Raw genomic sequence first — 16,779 nt, 5'->3', positions numbered from 1 at the left:
CTTTCATTCTCATCTCCTTTCCCACTTCACCTCCTCTGAAGGGCCAAGCCCGAGGCCGGTTGTCCAAGAAGTTGAACTTCTTGACAAATGTATTTGGGGCACAGAGCTGACTCACGTGGCACAATCCATTGGGAAGTTCTCTGGTGCAAGGGAGCCCCAATAAAAGAAAGGAAGCTACACAGGACTAGTAGCCTATTTACTACTTTAACGGGAGAGCGTATGTTTCCAATTCAATCCAAGTCAATCTGTTTCCAATTCAGTCCAATAAAATAGCTTGCACTGGCTTTCAACTAGTAAGAGGACACCCAGTGTTGTCTCACTCGGAGCCAACAATGCCATATCTGCATTGAGAACAACCCACATGAGGCTGTAATGCTCTGGGTCCCTCTAGTTAGTTTTCATATCCAGCAAAGGCTAAAAAAATCATCATGAGCCCAAGTGAAAAATCATCCATGGACACGTCCATAAGTCTGGGCTACTGGTGAATACAGGTGTGGCAAGAGAAAGACACATCCTTATATGGCCAACACATGGAAGTGGGCAATGGCTAGCTGCAGAGTGCCAGCAAGCTCAAAAACAAGCAATTCAAAACTTAATTGTTTCCCCACCCCTAGATGGGTTGTGGCACTGAGAGGGAACTTACCAGGCTCTCCTGGGGTGCAGAGCTGACTGGGGGAAGAGATGCACAGATGGAGTGAGAGGAGAGAAAGGAGAGGGTAGTGGGGGGAGAGAAAGAGACAGACATGATTTCCAGAATCAAATACCCGGAAATCCGAGCAAACAAACATCAAATCAGTAACACTTTCCCTTTAGAGGGTATGTGAAGAAGAGAATCCACGCTTCTCAGTGTGGCGAGGTGAATCTACTTGAACCAGAGCAAAAAACAGATATTCCACCCACACCCCCCACCTTGCCTTCATCTTAAGAGTCCCACCACAGTTGACACAGAGGTTTGAATAATCAACTATTATTTTTCCTGATGCTGAACCAAATTGGAATCTGATCAAATTAATCTTTACAACACAACCTTCATTCATGGGTCTAATCCAGTGTTTTCCAAACTGTGGGTTGAGACCCGCCAAACGGGTCACGAGCTGCTTTTTGGTGGGTCACAAGAAGTTTCTGAAATATTAAAAAAAACCTTTGCAAGCACCCTTGCCCAGTTTGCAAAAGAAAACTGCAGCAGCAAGAAATCCGGACAGAGAGACTGCTGTCAAGGCTGGAATGCTAACCTGTGGTATCAGGTCATCTCATTACCCCCAAATTAAAATGTCATACTTTCCGATTCTCTCTAGTAACCTCTCCCAATGTGAGCCAAAGATCATGTGTGAACCTTGTTTCAACCTTTTGTCTGGCCTGAAAGTACCTAACTGCATATCTTGCTCTCCAGTTCAACCTTCTGGGTACCCTGGAATGACTGTTTTGGGGAAACACTCTTTGAACTCCATTTCTAGGGAGAGTCTAGCAAATGTCTACATACATACTATATGTAAGGTCTCTAACAGCCTCGGGAACATAAGACCCGGATTATTAATTAATAATTTTATATTAATAATTTAATTAATTGCTTTTTCTGTCTAATAAAGCTATGTGGGTCATGATAAATTGTTTTAAAAAGTGGGTCCCAGTGCAAAAAAGTTTGGGAAGCACTGTTCTATTCCTTATGTTTGCAAGGATATAAGTTGTTAGCATCTGCTAAAATTTCTGAAGGCAGAAATGGAGGCTATGTTTCTAGCAGGGGAGGAAGAGGGGCTCAGTACCTAGTACCTAGGTCTTGATAGCTCCCAGTGACTAGGCAAAGCAGAATGAGTTATAGAACCCAGGAAGCGCAAGTCTGCTTCATCTTGCTCTCTCTGCCACCTCTTGAGCTTTTTTGTGACTGTCCACTTATGTCTCCACTTGTGACACTTGCATGTCCTTTCTCCACCTTCTCCCCTCATCTCTTTTACTGACCTGCCGCAACTTGCCCACACACTGACAGACACAGGTGTGTGTGTGTGGGGGGGGGAAGAGACTAAACTTTTACCTTACAACTGAGAACGCTGTTCACAAAGCAGGAACCCAAGCATGGGACAAGGGAAGCCACTTTACTTTTGTTTGTGAGCAATTCTCGTTTTAGCCCTTTCCAATTTTTGTGTCTTCCACTAAGCTGTTTAAAGCATCCTCCCATTTTCTGCACATCCAATCATTTTCCTTCCATATCTGAATCTTCAGCCTAGAAATCACTAATGGGATCCCCAGGGCCAGGTTTGCTTCTTCATATGCAAAAGCTGCCCCCCACTGATCCACAATTGTCACGGCAGATGCATGAAGTTTGTGGGTGGAAAAAGCAGCAGCAACAGCAATAGGGACCAAACAATAACCCTGGCTTGCCATTTTCCACCTCTTCTTCAAAGTTCCCCTTCTGCAAATCTAGCTCTTGGGCAGGCTCTAGCCTTTCATACACTTTCACCTCAGCTTCTTGCCTCAAGCTCACTCTTCTCTATGCCATGACCACCATACAATCAATCCAAGTAAGTCCTGCAGTAAGATCACTGCACTTTTGTTATTCAGGCATTCCCTGCAAGCAGAGTTGCCTTTTCCTCCTGCTGCAATGCTTTGTACATTCATTGGATACCCTATACTACTGCAATATCATTGAGTAACAGCTGTGTTTACACAAGCTGGAACTTGGAGCCCATCACCTTCTGAAGTCAATCTGACTGAGAAGTTTGCTTGTTTGCACAGGGATTGTCCTCCTCGATACAGTACCTATATGAAGATCAAAGAACAACAGTAGCATGGAATTATTTACCTGAAGAGCCAGAAGGGGGAGGCCCTCCTGCCTGTTGCCAGAGAGTTGCCTCAGCTGCCAGGCGCCGCACATAACCCTCATCCACACACAGCAGGATGTTTTCTGGCTTTATGTCCGTGTGAATTATTTTGCACTTGGTGTGGAGGTAGTCGAGGCCCTGCAATACCTGAAAAAGGAGATGCCTGCTCAAATGAAAGAATAAATGCAGGGTTCTTTGAAGAGGAGGAAACCTTCAAGACATTCAAATGTTGAGTACTCTGGGACTTTAACTTAAAATCTGGAGCTCTTTCACCTACCTGATGATGTACCATATTTCCTTGATTTTATGTAAGTCATCTTGAGCACCCAAGTTAGTGGGGGAAAGGCAAGGTGGAAGTATTTTAAATAAACACAGTGAATTACTTTCAGTTAAGCCCTGGAGTCCTCTTGGGAAGCAGAAGGAAATAGATGTACATAACATCAGTCCCTGCAAATGGCATGCATTATGAAGCCTCTGGACTTACAACAGACAGTGGCTGGTGCGGTGCAGTGACTAACAACTGGGCTACCCATTTAGCAGAATGAGGCGGGAGGTTGCTCAAGTGGCAGAATTGACTTTTAAAAATTCCATGCAAACTGAAGGCTAGCACAGCAGGGAACAGAACCTCTTTCCTTTGGCATGCACTAGTTTTATGTTTACAAGGAGGGCCTTTTTCTTTTTCATTTAGAAATGGTATCCCCGCCCCTGACTCAACTGCAGCCTGAAATCATACATTTCGCTTCACCACCTCAGGATTCTACTACCTCATTTGGCTGCCAGTGCAATTCAGGCCTGAGCTTCAAATCAGCAAGTCTTCAGTTCAAATGTTATCTCACTAAATGGCCTTAGGCATAAGAACATAAAAGCCTTGCTACAACCAAGTGTAGCCTTGCTAGTCCAGCTTCCTATATCTCACAATGGCCCACCTGATGCCTCTGGGAGAACACAAGATAAGATACCAGTATCTGGATGCCATTCTCTTGCATCCGGCATTCAGAGATAGGTTACCTCTAAAACCTAGAGGTTCCATACAGTCATTATGACTTGTAATTGTGATAGACATTTCCTTCATAAATCTGTCCAATCTCCTTTTAAATGCATTTAGGCCAGCTGCAATTACAACATCACGTGGTAATGGGCAAAGAAATATTTATACGCTGGGCAAAGAAATACTTTGTCTGACATTGTGCTAGAGCAGTGGTCCATGAACTGGTGGGTCATGACCCACCAGTTCGTGTAAAGGAAGGGGAGAGGCAGGGAAGCGATCCCCAGGATCGCATCCGTATCAGGGGCAAGGAGGGTGCTCGTGACTTACTTGTGCTTGTGAAGGCAAGGCTGCAGCAGGCTGCAGGAGGTGCGGGGAGCCCTGCGCAGCCCTCCGCAACGCTTCCCCAGGCTTGGAACTTTCCCTGAAAGCGGGTGCAAAGCACTTCCATTTTGCTGCCCTAGCCCCTCCCCCGCAAGAACTTACTGAGCGTGTAAAGCTCCCTCAATGTCTGAGAACCACTGTGCTAGAAGAAACTTCCCTCTGTCCACCCCATGAATAATGTACATCTCTATCATATCCCCCTGCAGGCACCTTCTTTCTAGACTGAAGAGCCCCAGGCATTATAGCCTTTTCTTGTAAGGGAGGTGCCTCAGCCCTGTAATCATTTTGGTCCCTCTCTTCAAGGCAAGCCACTCCCTCTCAACATCAGCCCACCATCTGCAGTGTGTGGATAATCATAATACCTCTGTCCCATCTCACAGGGTTTGCTGTCAATATGACAACGAACAATGTTTGTGAAGTCCTTCAAGAAGCACTACATAAATGACAGCTGCATTTCAGGGCTAGGCTTCCAAATCAAACCAGTGACATCAGCAAACCTGAGGAGGAAGGTCTAGATGTGGGAATGGCTGTCCATGGCCCTGGCAGATAACTCTCATACCTTGTTTCATTCATGTGAGCCCCCTTACCCCCACTAACTCCATGCACTCCTAACCCTCCCATCCTCCTTCCTGCTATAAGAAGACCAAGACAGAGGGGGAAGCTGCCATTAGCACCAGGCTGTCTTATCACGATGCACTGCTAACAGTGGTTGCTCCCACTCTTGGAGTCCAACAAACAAACCCCACAAGCTCTGCTAAAAGGGCAGAGGTGGCTCAAATCAATACACGTTCATCCTGAGGTGAATATTCCAAATGGTGTCCTCTTGAAGCAAAAAATAAAATAAGAGTTGAAAACTTGCTTCTGCTTTAAAGTAGCTCCAATCTGCTTGAGGTCAGCTCAGGGGTCTCTTTTTTTCCTCTCTCCATTCTGAAGCTCAGATCTGGAAGGAAGAGGGACCCCTCCAGCAATGTCCTCAAATGCAGCCTTGCCTATTCTCAAGGAGGGCTGAGTGCTAGGGCCTCTCTCTCTTTGCCCGCCCCAATATAATGGCTGCCCGCCCTTCTCCCCCCACAATGCCATCCACAGGGTTCCATTTGGAAGGCTAAGTGGAACTCTATTGCTGTCTCCCTTCCAGGAAGAGAAGAGACAGAGATTGCTAGCTCAGTATGCCACACTGAAATGAAGGTGTCTTAGGGGGCTGTGTTCTCAAGGTACTCTGGGTTCTCTCTCTCTCTATCCCTCCATCTTCCAGGAAGGTAAAAAGAAGAACCTACATAACACAGGCTGCCTCCAGAACTTTACAAAATTTCACATTTCATATACAAAATTTCATGACTTATCTGGTTACCTGGAGGCAATTCCTTATTTTAATTCTGTCTTTCCATGTTTGAAAACTGGCAGTCTATTCCTTGTTTCAGGCAACCAAATGAATGGTTATTTATAACCCTGCTTCTGCTCTTCCAGGCAACAGCTGGCACTCAATTCTGGATTTGAATGCAAAAATCCTTGACCAACTAACAAAAATTAAAAAGCACAATTCTAGCCCTCATGGACCCAGTATTCAGTAGCCAGGATGCTACAGACATCATGACTCAAGTTATTTTATTTCAGTTTGTAGGTCACACAGGAACACTTAGCAGGTAACAGATTTTCTATGAACTTCCCCACTCTAAAAGCCAGTTCAAACATACACAAAAAGTTCATGGTCTTGAATTGTACCATTTCAGAGTGCACGAGTCATAGTAACTTGTTTGAGTGCTCCCCAAAGCAAAACAACTTCCTGTGTGTGAGAAAGTAGAATATAAAAAAAAGAAGAGTTTTAGCCTAGTCTTCTCTCTAATGTGCTAGCATTCCATATGCAGGAAATGTTCTTTTTCTTTCATGGGGAAGTCCTGCAACATGCAATTCTCCACTAATAGTCTGGAATGATATGGTCAAGAAAGGACTCTACCATCTGAATTCCTGCTTAGTCATGAAGCTTACTGGATGGCCTTCATCTATTCTATTTTCCAAAATTGTTGCAAAGAATAACACAAAATGAAGGCATTTCATGCCTACTAATCTGAATAGGTTAAACAAGAAGGGTAGGAATAACCCTACAGGAGCAGTTTTGCAGTCTGGGTGTCCTCCTGGACTATTCACAACTCCTCGATAATCATGTTGCAGCAGTGACTAGTGGGGCATTTTCCCAGCTTTGGCTGATGTGCCAACTGTGACCCTACCTGAGCTGATCAGACTTGACCAGAATGGTCCATGTGCCGGTGACATCAAAACTAGATGGGGCTCCCTTGAGCAGTGGTTCTCAAACATTTAGCACCAGGATCCACTTTTTAGAATGAAAACCTGTCAGGATCCATCGGAAATGATGTCATGACTGGAAGTGACATCATCAAGCAGGAAAATTTTTAACAATCCTAGGCTGCAATCCTACCCACACTTACCCAAGAGTAAGTCCCATTTACTATCATTGTTAAAAGTATATACACAGTAGCCTGTTAAAAGTACAGATCTATCACATCTCCCCAAATGCAATCACATACCATGGAGGCATTAAGTCTAATCTATTAAAAATAGAATACTGAAATGAATGGGGACCCACCTGAAATTGGCTTGCGACCCACCTAGTGGGTCCCAACCCACAGTTTGAGAAACACTGCCCATGAGGATTGCCCAGAAACTGCAATTAATGCAAAACATGGTGGCCATGGGGGTGTGGTGGTCAAACCACTGCTCCTGTGGCTGCCGATTCACTTCCAGATGCAATTCAAAGTGCTGGTCTTCACTATTAAAACCTTTCAGGGTTTGAGACCAGGATATCTGAAAAACACCTCCCCCCTTCTGATGAACCATCCTTTGAAATCACCTGGAAGGGTGCTCCTGTGTGTGCACCACTGTTCAAGTCGAGGTGGGTGACAATGAAGGGGAGGGCCTTCTCAATGGCACCACAACTCTGAAATCCCTCCCAACAGAGTTAAGAACTGCCTCTTCCCTGGTGACCTTCAGATAGGAACTGAAGACCTGTTTAAGTTAGTTTCTCCTTTTAGGGGTTTGTTCCCACTCACCCCCTCACCATAGGCTGCTTCCCCGTTTTTATTCTGTTCTTTTCAAATGAGCGGCATTTTGATTAAGTTTTTGCATTTATCGTTTTTGCTGTATTTCATTTTACTGCTTGCAGGTTACCTTAGTCTTCTTTGTTCTTAGGAGGAAATGCTGCATATGAAACTTTTAAACAAACAAATACTAGCAGTCTATACCAACCCAGCCCACAAATCCACTTTACCTGACGCAGAATGCTCTTGACACAGGGTATAGGAAGCCCTTGATAGTTGGATTTGATGATCCATTTTAACAGCTGGTGCCCTAAAACTTCAAGGACCATGCAGACATCTGGGCAGGGGCTAAGTCAAGGAGAGTCAGAACCCAACAGTTGTCACAATGACCCAGCTAGTTCTTGCATAACACACCAGAACATTGTTCCTCCTGCCAGTCTCTCCTCTTCCTCCTGCCAGTCTAATTATTAATGAATAATAATCTTAATGAGAGAACTGGAACAGTCATGAGGTGGGGTGATGCATCTATCCAAGTGGTGGGAAGCAGCAGACTGCTGGGGATTGTTCCACACACACATCCCTACCTGCCTGTCACCTCTGCTGGTCACCTACCCTCCTGCTCTCCCTCAACACCAGGTCAGCCACTTATTCAGTGACTCTGCCTCAGGTCTAGAGCCTTGGGAACAAGCAGAAGAGGAAAGAGGTGGAGAACAGGAGAATGGTGTGGCCTAGAGCATCTATAAGTCAGTTCAAACATGCAGAAAGTGTGTTTTTTCTGGGAGATGCTCTAGAGGTCACCCCACTCTACTCACAGAATCCCTCTTCTGCTCACTCCAGCCCCTGGCCGTCTTCAATACTTTTAAAATCAGAGCGTAGGTAGGGCAGACTACAGAGGGTGTATGCATGCAAAACAAGAAAACTGGCCAGCAAGGTGACATACTGCCTCAGGCAGGAGGGCGAGGGCTTCAGCTAGTACTGGATATGGGGTAAAATGAGAAAGAAACCCAGCACTGGGCCAGGGCTCTGCCCCAAGGAGAATGCTGAACACCAATTCTTGAGATACCCGATTGCTTAACATGAAGACCAAGAGTCTTTACAGCCAATCACAACATCTGGATTCGTTTCTCAGAGCACCCTGTGCAGTGGATGAGCAGATCTAGCCCTGCTGCAGGAGGTTTGGTCTGTTTACTAATTTTCCCCATTTGGTTTCACTATATGGGGCAGAAGTGTAATCCAGCACTGGAGAAAGGAAGTTCATAGTCTCAGGACTACCAATATGGAATTGCTTGTCAAACAGCAGGGAACTGCTGCAGGAGAGGGGTAGCCCTACTGGTGTTCTACAGGTTTCTTCCCAGCTCATTCCCTTCACACAATTTTTTTTGGGACAGGTTACTTGAGAACTCCTGTGGTAGTGCAGGAAAGACTCAAAATTAAAACATTTGACTCAAGAAGGCATTGGGAAGGTGGAGAAGGAGCTATCAGTCAATAGGTGCCTTTTCTTCAACACATCCACAATAAGGACACTCCAAAAATGCCTTGTAGCTTATTCCTGTGAAAGGCACAATTCCCCCCCCCCAACAGGAACACTTGCTGGGGGGAACTTCCAGAAGCCTAGCAAAAACTGAGCATGTATGCTACAATACAATGACCACTTGAAAAAACCTGCAAGCATTTATGCCCAAAACTCTTGTTCATTGCTTGGTCAAATTGATCTGGACTGTACTACTTCAGAAAAAAGGGGGTAGACTGCATGACTGAATACCATAGAAAGCCCACCTTGCACATAGAAAACTAGAAGTTGAGAGAAAGGTTCTAGACTAGCTTTCTCCTGATATGCTAACTTTCTATGTGCATGGAAAAAGAGTTTAGCTTTGTTGTTACTGTTACTTGTTTTAGCAAGGGGTATTCAATTATGCAGTTTCCCCCACCTGAAGTTGTAGGAACAGTCCCCCCCCCCCCCGACTCCACAAGCAATTTGTCTAGTTTTGGCCTTTGATTTCCAGGTCAGATACTTTTAGATACCAAAGCTTTTGAATGAGAGAGGGATCCCAGCAACATCTGAATAGAAACAGCTCCAATTGCTGCTCTGATCCACTATGGAAGGATACGGACACCGTTGATCCCTGAGATCTTGAAATCATCAATGAGTTGCACAATGTTATCCCGTTTGGAGTCACTGGGGTCAGAGTCCCGAACCTAGAGGGTGGAAAGAAATGTCCTAAGTGAAACAGGGGCTCTAAACATCCTAGCCAGGAGCATCAAGAGGCCTGTCAGTCAAAACGGAACCTGCCAGTTGCCAACTTAAGAGATGCAGAGAAGAGTTAACAAGTGACAAGTTGTGACAAGTTAACTTGTTGGAAGACCCCCTTCCCAACAGCGGGAGAACTAGCTACTAGTTCAACCTTGTTATAACTCAAATTCCCCCTCTACTTGTTCACATGGTACACAGTGCAACTATCACTTAGGACTGCAGATTTAAATGCTTCTAACAAGTGCAACCCCCCCCCCCCCACACACACACACGTAGGTAACTTGCACAGGAGGGAGAGGAAAAGATTAAAACCTCTCTTCCCCAGAAAGCTAGCTCTCCAAGTACAGCCAGTAACATGGAGGAGGGAGTATTCAAACAGGTAACTGACCGTCTGAACTGGTACTGTTCCAACAGAAATGTGAACTGGGGATTATTCTGGATGTGTCCATTGCTCATCTTAGAGCCAAAGGATGATTTTTGACAATGTCACAAAACAACTGTTTTAAGCTGAAAGGAGTATATGCGGGTACAGCAGAGACATGAGGTTTTTCTCAAGAATCCCCTTGAAACCCAAGAAAGGGGCAGCAGAGTAGCCAGCAGGCAAGAAAAGCTCCGAGTTCCTACAGCAACTGCCTCAGGCTATTGCCCTTTATCATAGGAAGCAGGCTGTGTTGGGTGTCTTTCCCTGCCATCCCCATCAACTTGTACTCAAAACTGCTCTAGGATGTTCCTGAAAAAAGGAACTACACTTGACCATAAAGACTGGCTCTAAATGGTAAATCAAACCCTAGAGGAAATGGAAAAAGGCCAAGGTAGAAGCAGGAAGCAGAAAGTTCACCCATTAACCGCTTCACCTAAGCCATGGCTGGTCAGGGTTTAGATTAAAAACCACAACCAGTGACAAATCTCAACACTAGACTATATATTTGCATGGGCAAAATATGTTTCATTTCCTACAGCAAACTGCCATCATTTTGAGGATGAGGGCTGTTTAAGAGTCAGAGCATCCAGGCACACTTGAGGCCTACCACCTCTCTTTTTAGAAACTAAGCCTACTTCCAACCCTTGGGGGGAGGAGGGGGGAAAAGTACATTTAGGGGAACTCTAGCAGCACTGGGGGTACAGATGGCAAGGGAAGAAAACTCACACATTTCAACAACTTTATCTCGTCCACTGCTGTCTCTGTATAGTGCACAGCACTCTTCACCACTTTGAGGGCCACAAAACGTTTTCGCCTGGTGGGAGAGAGGAAGGGAATAGTCAATCCTGGGATCTCTGTTACTATTTAAAAATTTGATCTTCTTTTGAGACTTGGTGGAATATACTCACAACAATAAAGCTAAACTCATGGTAAATAAGTTTATTATTTAAAAAACATTAAGTCATCTCATAAAAACAGAATGGACCACTTAGCAGCTTACATAATGAAAATTTCCCTGCCAACAGGACACTAGATTGGATAAATTGTGCATAATGTCACCAAATGGGCTTTGGGGCAAATTCAAAGATCATAGTTAGAGCCTTGATTATCACAGACAATCTTTTTTAAAAAACAAAACACCACCAAGTTTCTCGTCCTCATAAAGACAAAGAAAACCACGAACACACAATCTCTCACACTCCTCACACCACCCCCACTCCTCAGTCCAGATCTGTATGGCACAAACATTTACAATTCTGAAATTCTTTTGTGCTTTCTCAAGAAGATTGGAATGGACTGTCTAACAATGAGCTAACCTTCCCTCCCTCTTTGGTGGGGTACAAAATTTGAGAGGATGTCCTTCCCGCCACCCTATCCTCTTGACCCTATACTCACTGTATATCCCAGCAGAGCCAGACAGTAGAAAAGTGCCCCCAGCCGAGTTTCCGCACCACATGGTAGCGCCCATTAAATAGGTCCCCAATCTTTACTGGATAATACCCACCTGGTAAATGAAACAAGGGGAAGTTAGGAAATTATGCAATTTGCCACAATAACAGCATATGAATTTTCTGTTGGCAACCTTCAGTCTCGAAAGACTATGGTATTGCACTCTGAATGGCATATGAATAGCTTATGAAGAATAGCACAAATAGTCTCTAAAGCTGCAATCCTATACACACCTACTTAGAAGTATAGGTTGAGTCTCCTTATTCGCAAGGGTTCTGCTCCCAGAACTCACATAGATGGCAAAAATTGCATTAAAGCAAGTCTATTTAAAAAACAATGTCCCTTTGCTAGGCAATTTAAAAACAGCCTTGCTTACCTTTTTGAAATAAGACAGACTCATTAGGCAGACAATCCATCAATCAGTCTCTCTCCAGGCACTTAGAAAGACTTCACTCAGGGATCCCTCCCTTCACCCAGAGTGCAGCACTGAGAAAGAATGCAAAGTGATTATCTTTCTTCCAAGTACTCAGGGGGAAGGGTGGGGTTGCTTGCCTTGGAGTGAAGCTGTTCTAAATGCCTGGAGAGAATGATCAATGGATAAAAAATAGTCAGCCCGCTGCCCTCTCTTGCATTAACAACACTATTGTTAAACAACTTTTTAATTTTAATTTAAAGGGTCCTTCTCATTGCCTTGAGATAAAACTTCAGGTGAAAAATCCGTGGATAATTAGGTTACACCTGTAAGTCCCTTTGGATTCAATGGGACTTCTGAAAAAACATGCATAGGACTGTGCTGTAAGTGAATCATTTATAATAATATTTATAATTTGTTGTTATTACTGTTGTTTGTTATTAAGAATATACACCGTTTTTCAACATGAGTAGTTCACAAAGGCTGCAATCCTAACCTCACTTTCCTGGGAGTAAGTCCCATTGAACACACTAGGACTTACTTCTGAGTAGACCTACTTAGGATTGTGCCCAAAGTTATTTACATAGTAAAATAAACCAGTACATGGTTTCCTGTACCCAAAGGGCTCACAATCTAAAAAAATATACAGAAAAGGCACCAGCAACAGCTACTGGAAAAGACACCATGCTAGGTTGAAGAGGGACGGTTGCTATCCCCTTGCTAAATATAAGAGGACCTCACTCTGAAATGTGTCTCCTTTAGCTGGGATAGCAAGGGGTAGATGTTCAAAAACATCAGAAGGGCCTTCCTGGGCTCAGGTCAAGAGTCCATCTAGTTCAGCATCCTATCTCCAACTATGATCACCCAGATGTCTCTGGAGAGCCCACAAACAGATCACAATTCCTTCTGCTTGCCCCAGCAGCTGGTAGCCAGATGTCCACTGCCTTAGAACTTTAACCATCATGGTTCATAAGAAATGGCCTTGCTGGGTCTGATCAGTGCTCCCTCTAACCCAGCACTCAGTGTCCACCAACAGCCAGCCACAAGCAGAGCACAAAAAGAAATGCTGCCTCTGACAGCCCCTCCCCCCAAACTTCAAAGGACACCCCCCCCCATTCTCCCAATGCTGAAATACCTCGGCAATAATCTCGGGGGTCCTCTTGTTCTTCATCATCTGATCCCAAGAGCCCCTCTCCGACTGAAGCAGGGAGAGGCAAAGGAGGTATTGGGGGGGTGCGTGGAGTGTCATCTGAGCAGGAGAGACTCAGAGGCCTGTGAGGTGGGAAGGCAAAGAGAGTAATCAAAATCCACCAAGAGCACATACTACATCCTAAAGGCATGATCAGTATTCCAGTGTTGAGAGTGGCCACTGTTCTGCCAGATTCCCAGTCCAAGCTCCACCTGGAGAATTATGCCCACTTTTAGCTAATTAGCTCCCCTTCTTTCCTCAAAAAATGACTCTGGTTCTGCCCAGCAGTACTGCTGGACCCCACCACCAGAGTAGCTCACCTGTTTAACCTCCTTCCTGCCAGCAGCCTCCCGCCACTACAGCAGCCCCTTGGTCCTCAGCAGGTCTTGGGCACAGCAGCCAAACACCAGTCTTAGTGTCTCCTATAGTTTCTGCTCCAGCAGCTTCCAAAGTCCATTCATGCATCAGTCCACCAGCAGTTCCAGCAGTCCATTAATCCACTGTCCTTCCTCAAGCTTTCCTCCATCTGCTACCCACACCAAACTCTCCAGCTTCATCAGGTGCTTTTATGTCTTAGGGCCCTATTGCCTTCAAGTGGCTGCAGCTATGCAGCACACTCTGCTGGATTCCCAGGCCTTACCCTTAAAGGGGCCACTGCTGATACCACATCTACCTGCTCCCCAGATCTTCCACAATTCCAATACAGCCACTAACAGACATCTTTTGCCCTTTTCAGTTTGAGAGCCACCTCTGGAGGCATTCATCTTCACCCGCTTTTTTATTCTGTGAAATGGCATATTCATCAATGGCCCAACAAGAATATCACCACACTTGACAAAATTCAGTACATACCTACTGCCTTCCAGCCCTTCTTGTGCCATCTCCTCCATCCCCAGGGAATGAGAGGCATGGGTCAACCATTAATTGAAACTAATTGGCAAAATGGGTATGCTTATCCCATTTATTGCTGCTAACCTCCACTGTGATGCCAACACTAGGGAGAAGATACTCCTAAGAGAAAGTTCCTAAGACTGGGGTAGGAGCTGCTGATCCTGGTGTGAAAGGCAGACTGGAGCAGCGGCCTTGAGATGGAAAGCGAAGGCTCTGTTCAGCCAGAACATACTGATGCTGGGGACTTTATTTGTCCCACATGCTCCCCTCATTAGTAAAAGAGGAATTAATACCTTGTGAGCTCAGAACTCTCTACCCTGTCAGAGCCCAAATGTGCATAGACACAGGAGACAGACAGGGTGTTAAAAATAGCCCAACAGGCCCAGCAGCTGCCGCCCAGGATGGGAATGGAATCTGGAAGGAGGGAAGGGAAGGGATGAGACGGGCAAAGAAAATCCATCAGTCCTGTGTGGTTCAGGCCTAGTTTTCACCAAGGTGTTAATCCTATGTCTAGCTGTGTCACCTCAGGCTGCAGGTAGAGATGCCCACCACAGCAGGATGCTCCTCCATACACAGAGGAGCCAAGCACATCAGGGCTAAGGCCACACAAGAAATTCTCTCCCTCACCTGGTGGTTTCCTAGATGGCTAAGTATTTTTCTTTCGTCTGGAGAGAGGAGCATTCCATCATGCAAGCCCCCACACGCTGCCTCAAGACACAGATTTACCATCTCAGTGAGAATGGTCTCACTGAGACCTTAGGTGAGAAGCCTTAGGTCTCTTCCACAGAACTAGTCCATTTCTGGCATCTGGATGCATCATACAGCCAACTATTTTGTGGCACTTTTCCCCACAACAGATTGCACCCCAAAAGATAGCCCACAGCCTGGTTTCCACCACTGACAGGATGAGGCTCCCCCTGGCACCCTGCATTAAGGTTCCAGCACCCCCATTCCTCCCTCCTATGCCTTCCTTAGGCCCCTACTTAAGGGCTGCTCCCCTTATACAGAAGGTCTGGTCTAAAGGGTTAGCCCGAAGATAACATCAGAAGGTCGCCAGTTCGAGGACACCGGCAGCTCCCTGAACGGCTGAGAATGGCGAGACCCTGAAGCAGCTGACAAGCCCAGCTGAGTGATTCCACCTGCTCTTGGTGTGAGCAAGAAGCATCTTGGCTGCCCTCCATGTGAGAGATGGAGCTGCTTGTCAGCCTGCCTGGGAGAACTGGAGGCCAGAAGTGAGACCAAACCAGGAAGATCCATCTGAAATGTTGTTGGTTCTTGAAAGAGAGAACCTCTATGATTGTAAAAATCCCCTTGAGGGATTTAGAAATGCCTGCCTGTGTAAACCGCCTTGAATAAAGTCAGAAGAGTAATCCAATGACCAGCAAGGCAGTAGATAAATACCTAGTTATTCTTATTCTTAATATTATACATAAGAGGCCATTTCACGTCCACTCCGTTTCTTGACCGACTTTGTCTTCAATCACATAGAGATGGTCAAATGACACCTGGCCAACCATGGGCCAACACGCATGAATGGAAAGAACCAGTGTTCTCCAACGTGCAAGTGGCAAGGGACGGTTCGGGCATCGCTGGATTTGCCCATGCCCGAAAAAGGCTGCTTGAGCGTGTGAATCCGTTCAGCTGCAGAGCCCTGTACTGCAGGCTACAGGGACTGGGGTGTTGCCACCCGCACCCACCAGTCACTGCCCTGGTGTTGCAGCCATCAACTGACGGACACGCGTGCCCAGAGTCCTGCACCCGCCGGCCAGTGCGAGCGTTCACGTGCGCCCCTGGCACTGAGCAGCGCAGCTACGGGGGGCAGGGAGAGGCTCGACGGCTCCACTGACAGCGCCCCTGGCAGCCACACCTGGACTCGCCCTGCTCCTCCTGCACACTCACTCACCCGGCGGGGGTCTCGCTCTCCGCCTGCGGAGGGGGCGGCGCCTTCTCCTTCCTGTGCTTCTTCTTCTTGCCGGGGCCTGCGGGGCGGGAGCGCAGTCAGCAGGCGAGCGGGGGGCTCTCTCCCCGCAAAAGTTTCCCAGGCAAGCCCGCCAACTGCGGCAGGCGCCCCCTCTGCACCTGCCGCCAGCCCCGCCGCGAGCACTCCTCCGCCCCCTCCCCGCACGCGCCCCGACACTTCCCAGCGCGCCGCCCGGCCCGCCACCCCCTTACCTTTCTGGCCGCTCGTGGCCCCCCCAGCCCCCGTGAGCTCCATAGAAGCCCGCACTCCTGCCTGCGCCTGCGCGGTCCGGCCCCTGTCGCTGCTTCTGCTCCACCACGTGAGGCTGGAGGGCGGGCGCTGCACGTCCTGCCGGCGCTGTCCTCTGGCCCCCGAGGGGCGGGCGAGCGGCCACGCGGGGCTGTGATTTCAGAAGTCCGCAGGGAACAAATCGCTGCTTTGAAACGTGCAAACCGCTTCACGCTGCTCATCTGTGTTCACAACAACCCCGCAGGGTTGGCCCGTCCCATTTTGCTTATGGGGAAACGGGGGTGGAAAGAGTTCCTTTCCCCAGGCCGCCTAATGCTGCAAGTGAGCAGGAAGGTGGGGGCAGCAGCGCTACGCCTTCTGCAGAGAGGGGGTGGCGGAGTGCAAGCCCTTGCAGTGACTTGCCAATGGGTCCTGGCCACAGAGGTGTGGATGGCCCCCCTTTGCAAAGCGCTGAGTTTGGCAGGGGCCCCTCTGCCTCCCCTTCGGAGCCATTCCAGGCAGTGTTGGGAAAACCCAGCGGGGCTTCACTCCAGTCGACTAGAAAGAGTCCTAACGGGCACTTTCTGACTCTCCAAGTCATCCTTTAGTGACTCTAATGGATTTGAGTCAAGTTGCCCCCCCCCCCCACTTTAGAAAGCCCACCACAGAAAAAACTCCCCTGCTGCCAGGCAGTGGTGTACCTAGCCCATCTGTCACGGGAGGCAAACTAACATTTTGGCGATCCC

At 47.1% G+C, this 16,779-nt stretch overlaps 1 protein-coding gene across 2 annotated transcripts in view; it reads right to left on the bottom strand.

The window, feature by feature from the left end:
• The window catches only part of SRPK3 (SRSF protein kinase 3), a 44,015-nt gene extending 27,918 nt beyond the window's left edge, over positions 1 to 16,097 (bottom strand). The window contains exons 1-9 of one of the 2 annotated variants that reach the window (XM_066617891.1): positions 16,018 to 16,097; positions 15,749 to 15,824; positions 12,901 to 13,037; positions 11,300 to 11,408; positions 10,631 to 10,718; positions 9,341 to 9,428; positions 7,463 to 7,569; positions 2,795 to 2,960; positions 644 to 669 (exon numbers count right to left, since the gene is read on the bottom strand). In XM_066617891.1, the coding sequence (XP_066473988.1) occupies positions 644 to 669; positions 2,795 to 2,960; positions 7,463 to 7,569; positions 9,341 to 9,428; positions 10,631 to 10,718; positions 11,300 to 11,408; positions 12,901 to 13,037; positions 15,749 to 15,824; positions 16,018 to 16,060 (840 nt within the window). In that variant the 5' untranslated portion in view covers positions 16,061 to 16,097. Of the gene's footprint in view, positions 1 to 643; positions 670 to 2,794; positions 2,961 to 7,462; positions 7,570 to 9,340; positions 9,429 to 10,630; positions 10,719 to 11,299; positions 11,409 to 12,900; positions 13,038 to 13,806; positions 14,028 to 15,748; positions 15,825 to 16,017 lie in introns of those variants that run through there. The other variant, XM_066617892.1, reaches the window with a different exon arrangement.
• Between the last annotated feature and the right edge of the window lie 682 nt (positions 16,098 to 16,779).

This window comes from Tiliqua scincoides, chromosome 2, assembly GCF_035046505.1.
Source record: "Tiliqua scincoides isolate rTilSci1 chromosome 2, rTilSci1.hap2, whole genome shotgun sequence".
Taxonomy (NCBI): domain Eukaryota; kingdom Metazoa; phylum Chordata; class Lepidosauria; order Squamata; family Scincidae; genus Tiliqua; species Tiliqua scincoides.
Note: the sequence above shows the minus strand (reverse complement) of the source record. Positions and strands in the feature narration are given on the sequence as shown.